This window comes from Glossina fuscipes, unplaced genomic scaffold, assembly GCF_014805625.2.
Source record: "Glossina fuscipes isolate IAEA_lab_2018 unplaced genomic scaffold, Yale_Gfus_2 115554, whole genome shotgun sequence".
NCBI lineage: Eukaryota > Metazoa > Arthropoda > Insecta > Diptera > Glossinidae > Glossina > Glossina fuscipes.
The window spans coordinates 8440-15000 of NW_024006010.1; the positions used below are offsets into that span (position 1 = coordinate 8440).

Consider the following 6561-nt stretch of genomic DNA (forward strand, 5'->3'; position numbering starts at 1 on the left):
GCCGCGCCAACTCAACTATAATTTTGGCAGGCAAAGTTTTACTATTAAGCATTTACCTTTTGATAAGTCAAGAAAAATTATTCAAGTGCGTTGCAAACGCACTCACACAAATATTTGTTCGACCAATTGTCGCTACTGTTGTTTTTAAACTTAAACCGAATTGCAGCCATAGAATTTTGTGTTTGTTTCTTTGTTGTTGTTGTTGTTGTTGTTTATCCACATCAAGACAAATTGTAAATTTTATTATTTATTAATAAATGTGTCCCGATTCATTATCTTTCGTTTTAATTATATTTTTTTAGAATGTCCTACGGCTATGGATGGCATGGAACGTTTCGCATGTCCGACACCGGACGTGCAGGGTCGATACCGCTGCATAGACGATCATGTGCTATGTGATGGTTTTATCGATTGTCCTGAAGGTGAAGATGAAGATCGACGATCATGTATGTTTTACAAAACGGTAAGTGTTCTTTCTCCAACAACTTTAAAATATATTCACTTATTGATTATCGGTTTGCAAAAGAGAAGAACACCTTGCCCCGATCGAAATCAGTTCAGTTTTATTATGATCATCTTACATTCTTAAGAGATAGCTCTTATCGGAATAAACTAAGGTTACGTTCGACTTCAAAATACTCTTTCATCAATCACTTGTCACTTTAACAACCCTGCTTAACCCTAATTCGTACAAGTGCTTATAACGAGTCATACAAGCATCTGACCCTCTCCCACTTACAAGAATCCTGGAGATAATTAATGTGCTATAGTATAAATTTATTTATCTATCCAAAGAAGCTGTACATGAACGTAGACTACTTTCCGTTTTCCTTAAAAAGTGTATAAAAATACAAAAACCCTCAAAAGATAAGAAACAATTGTCTGTTCATACAAGTTATGTATAACTCCATACATAGCTCATAAAACAATTATCGATAGTAATGCCGGTATTACTATGCTTAAATAGTATGCACCGTGCCTCAACATATCTCTGTCGCGAGTTTTGACGTCGATTGACACCTTTCTGATTGTGAGCCTGTGGAACTCAGATTTTGAATTTCTTCTGTACTTAAAGTGAAATAAGCTCAATTAACGAAATGGTTTATCGATAGCTAATGTAGTTAATGTAATTCAATGTAACTCAATGTAACCAATCGTATGTTACTTCTTTGAATTGAAGCTGAACACTTGAGTATCCGTTATAAAACCTCACCTTACGTCATCCGATGGTACACTGGTTAATTGCGCCAGTGCAATGTAACCGATGCTCTCCCTGTAAACTAGGGGCCTCACTGCAGCTGGAGTATCAGATTTATTTATTGTGTGTGGCCCAATAAACTCACTCTGGGGGATGTTGACGCCTATTATTATCTCAAATTATTGGTTTTAGGAATGATAAAAACTACAGCTACCATGATACTCCCCGAAGAGACATATCCCGCAGTCATTACTTCCCACCACAATTACAGGAGTGCGTTGCTAAGAACTTCCTGTCCGTAGCGGTAGATAGCAAGTCTTTAGATTTATGTTACGCGACATAGTCACTCTTGCCTTTCGACCAATATACAATGCCAGCTAGCCGTTACCGAACAACACCTTCTTTAAGTTATATTTGCATCGGGTGCTGCATCTGTCATGGTGGGCTTCATGCTTTCGGCAATAGTCTACGAGAATGTGCTCAAAGCAAAGTTTCTTCCAGTGTACATCTAAGCTTTCTATCAGAGAGCTTGTCGTCAAATTATAGATAGTCCAAGTCTTACACTTTTGCTCGTCGAACAAAGAACGTTAGCAGGGTCAACATCGAGGTAGTGGGAGTTTCAGCATATCTATGCTCCCCGACAAGCATAGTTTATCCCCTCAAGCTGAAGAAATATATAGATCGATGTACTCTTCCTCTTTCTATCCAACTTTTCGATAGTAGTCCCTTTTCTTCCTTTCATTTACTTAGCGAAAGAGTTTGCCTGAACTTTTTTCCCCATCACTGCTGCTCACTCTGCGCCTATTTGTGCACTTTTAACCAACTGGATAATTGTGTCAATAATTTGCAATCTTCTAACACAAATTTCATGTTAATGTCTAAAATATGTTTATAATATGTTTATAAACTTATATTATCATTTAGCCTTATGTTATTTTTTATAACTTATGCTTGTTAAGCGCTTTAAAGTTTTAAGAATAAAAACCATCTTTTCTTACTTACTGCTCTTTTTTTTTAGACGAAAGCTCACTTGGATGTGTTAGCGGATGCTTTGTTAAGATGGGCGCGAGGGCGTTAAATTCTCACCTTCCCAGCTTCTGGTTAAGCGTAACAAAAAAGTAAAAAAATTAAAAAAAGAAAAAATGAGAAATGACATAAAAAGAGAAAAAAAAAAAAAAACGTGGAGAAGCTGTTACCGTAATTCCATTCCAGAGTTACAACAAAATCCAAATTATTTTTGTTGTAAATCAAATGTAAAAAGTAAATCCATATATATATATATATATATATATATATATAAATAAAATAAAGCCCAAGAAAAAAAAGAAAAAAAAAAAAAGCAAAGAATATTTCCCCAGCTAAAGAAGAAGACGAAGAATGAAAAAACTTGAAGAAATCAAGAAAAGATCAATAATAAATGGACTTTAGGTAAAACTTAGTAAGTATACGGACATGTATGTAAAATGAAACTAAGAAAACAAAAACCAAAAACGGACACTGTGCACTTACAAGAATAACAAAAACAAAAGTAAATAAACTATTATGCAGAATACGTATTAATTATGATTGTAATTATTATTATTATTAATTATTATTAATGCAATTTAGTTTTTTTTTTTTATTATATTTTTATTATTATTGTTGTAAATACTATTATCAAAATAACTTATAGGCCTAAAAATTTGTATGTATTGTATTGTTCATTATAAAATTTTCTCTTCAAAATATTTGAATAAAATCGAAAATTCTTCAAATTCTGAATACTTGCTACATTTTTACCTTTTGCTTTTTTTTTTTTTTTTTTGGTTTTAAATCACTCTCTTTCTTATTCTTTTCCTTTAACCTTTTCTTTTCTTTGGGTGTTTTTTTGTGTTTTTTTTTTTTTTTTTTGTTTTGCTTTTGATCAACACGCTCATGCTTTAGAGAAAAGCCAAAATACTAAAATTATATAACGAGTTATTATTATTTATATATATATATACATATATATATATATATGTGTGTATATTTTAATTGAATTTATTACGATCGTATTGAAAATTTATTCCAAAATAATGTCAAATAATGTTAATTTAATTATATACATAAATATTATGTATATATATATATACATATATGTATGTATATATGTATATAGATATATATATATATATACATCTCCATCAAAAATACATATACAATTTATTATATACCTAAACTAAAAATGGCATAAAGAATAACAAAAAAAAATCTATAAAACACCTACATATATGTATACATATATATATATATATATATATATAAGAGACTAACAAAAAGAATGACTCATTTAATCAAAACTTTAATTAATTTTATATTTGTTATGAAAACCAATTAGCAATAATCCCACTAAATAGTTTTATTTTTTGAAAATGCCTTTCTACCTTACATGCATATATGCATATAGGCAAATGTACATTTATGTCCGTGTGTTTGTATCTACGCGTGCATGTGTGTGTATGTATGTGTATGTGTGTGTGTGTGTGTGTTTGTGTTTGTGTTTGTGTGTATTCGAAATTTTCCTCTTTTTTTTTCTCTCATTAACTTTTCATATCCTTTTCCAATGCTTGGGTTGTTCTCTTAAAACCGTTTCCTACTTTCGATTCGTTTTGCCAAAATATGTTTCATTTCCATTTCCGATTTGAATTTCCGCAAAGAAATTCTTAATTTTGCTGAATTTAAGAAAACATATTAAAATTATGTTTTTTTGGTGAAACAAAAATTTACAAAAAATACCAAAAGCTTTTAAAGCATTGGTAATAACGAGGATGACAATTCAAGTTTAATTGAGAAAATATTCTTCAAACTTTACATAAAGAGCAGGCGAAAGTTAGATAGCAATTATTCAATTTTAGAATGTGATTAGAGTTTATTTCCAAAAAAAAAAAAGAAGAAAACAAAAGCTTGAATTTAATTAAAATTCAAATAACTTTAGTACGACCCTTGGGTCTAACAGGCAGCTATTCAGCTAACTTTCAGTTATTGTGGTGCCTTAATATGCGAATAACTCTGATTGTGGTGGTATTTTATAAAATTTTTTGGAAAATTTTAAAAATACAAATCAAACAAATTTTAAACATTACAATGAAAAACTTAAAAACTAATAAAATTGAAAGTGCAATATGATAATAAATGCCCTGCACAACTTCCCATCCGGTAGGTATTAATTCTTTACCACTATTTGTTCTCTACGAACGCGGACTACTTTTTGTCAATCTATATAATTTTTTTTTTTTTTAAACAAATAACCTCTGTCTTCACGACTTGAGATATATTTATATTCTATATATATAAACTTTCTAAAGTCATTATGATGGAATAAATCCTTTTCTAAACCGTAATGACGATAGTTTTGGTAATAACGCTGAAAAGAGGCGTATAGTTCCAAGCTGGTAACTCATTAACAGGTACATTCTGTACGAAGAGATTTCGATGAATACATTCGGGACGTGTTGTTATTCATTGATTTCAATCTAAGGACTATACTCCAAAGTTCACTAGGTCACTCCTGCAAATTTTCTCGGTTTTTTCGTTAGTTGATGTGGATGAGCTGCATCTGAGGATGAGAAGACGACGATGTGGTCTCCTGACCTTCTGATGTTCTCTGTGTTGGGAATAGGACGTGAACTTAAACTAGCGCTTAGTCGTAATTTCACCACACAGATGCACAGACGGACGGACATGGTTAAATCAACTTTACTTTGAAGAGTGACTGAACCTTCCTCTTGGGTTTTACATACACTATGAAAGCAAGTATACCCTCATACTCTCTTACAGTGATGGGTATAATAAGTACGTTTCGTTACACCGGACTTTAGAAGATATTGCGGATGTAAAAATTCAACAATTAATTTATTTGCATTTCTTTAATTTTTTTTGCACGGTATAAGAACTATTCAGAGGAAAGAGCACAAATATATTTCATTTAGATGTATTTCAGAGTCTATAAAGTAAAATTGTGCTTGATCGTGATATAATCATTTTTACATACATAGCAACGTTTCCGGTTTTTTGACTTTTCAATTTAAATTATACTCAATAACACTAACACTAACTTTGGCCTGATTGGTCTATGATGCACTGACTTAATCAGTCCAGTTCATCTTGATTTGCTATTTAGCTAAACTTTAATAATTTATTGAGACGATTTTTACGATACCCCTAGTGATTGACTCAGGCTCGAATGTGTCCGAGTGCATTGCATCGAAACGTGCTAAATATATATTTCACAATAGATATTATGTGGGATTTTTTTCAAATTAGTCATATGAAATCATTTGAAAGAGTATAAGATGTAATAAGATGTAAGTGTGTTGCTTCTCTCAAAGACATAAAACAAATTGACTGCTGACATAGGCAATGTATGCTATGTTAAAGCAACTTTGACATGAAACTATTTGAATTCTCCAGTGGCATTTAAAAATGTTCCAAGTTTACAAGTCCCAAAGAAAGAAAACGATACGAGGACGATTTTTTATACTTGCAATGAGATGTGAGATGGGGTTTAAGAAGAAGGTTAGCCTAACACATTGTGGTATTCTACTAAGTGTCTAAAATTTCCAAGGACAATATTCGAATTGTTGTTGTTAAACTTAATTGAGTGCAGCATTCCGCTAATCTATTGTGACGTGTTAGGTGTTTTTAAGGAGAATTCAATTTTTTTTCTTCATTTTTTTTTACCTTAATTGAATGCAGTATTCACTTAATATATTCACACGTTTGACATCTCTTAATGAACAAATTTTAAATTTTGCTTTTATCTTAATTGAGTGCAGTACTTTATTAAAATATTATTCAAGTTTTAAGTTTTTAATAGAAAAAATTTCAAGTGTTATTCCGTTTTCTTCTTCTTCGTTTTTTTTTTTTTCACCGAACTCTCACAATTTACGAATTTTACATAAGAATTTTTGCTTTTCACCTTGTAAATATTATGTCCTTTTTTTTATAATTTAAAAAAGAATTTTTCTTTTATTTTTGTCAATGATTTTTTTTTTTTTTTTTTTTTTTTTTATAAGAAACAATTCTCATGGATATGGCAGCTATTTGTAGATAAGTGAAAATTTATTTAAATTTTTTAATAAAATATTTTTAACAATATAGATATATGCATGTATGTATGTATGTATATGTATATATGTACATATACATAAATTTATATTTAAATAAAATAAAATAAAAAAAAACTTAAAAAGAAAGCAAAAAAAAAAGAAAATACAAAAAGAACTGTCAATAAAAGTAATAAATTACATATATATATATATACATATAACAAAAAACAAAACGCAAACGCATAAATTATTATTTATAATATTTAAAGGTAATAAAAATAATAGATAATAAATTTA

At 30.0% G+C, this 6561-nt stretch overlaps 1 protein-coding gene across 1 annotated transcript; it reads left to right on the forward strand.

Moving 5' to 3' along the window:
* Positions 1-250: 250 nt before the first annotated feature.
* Positions 251-2475, forward strand: LOC119644401. Its single transcript, XM_038043947.1, has 2 exons — positions 251-463; positions 2217-2475. Exons 1-2 carry the CDS (start codon positions 317-319, stop codon positions 2274-2276), a joined length of 207 nt encoding a protein of 68 aa, XP_037899875.1. The 5' UTR covers positions 251-316; the 3' UTR covers positions 2277-2475.
* The last annotated feature ends 4086 nt before the right edge of the window (positions 2476-6561 follow it).

Bases quoted from the DNA above. Each gene is read 5' to 3' on its own strand.
- LOC119644401 (XM_038043947.1), top strand. From the start codon at position 317: ATGGATGGCATGGAACGTTTCGCATGTCCGACACCGGACGTGCAGGGT. The intron at 464-2,216 runs GTAAGTGTTCTT...CTTTTTTTTTAG, and splicing joins CATGTATGTTTTACAAAACG to ACGAAAGCTCACTTGGATGT.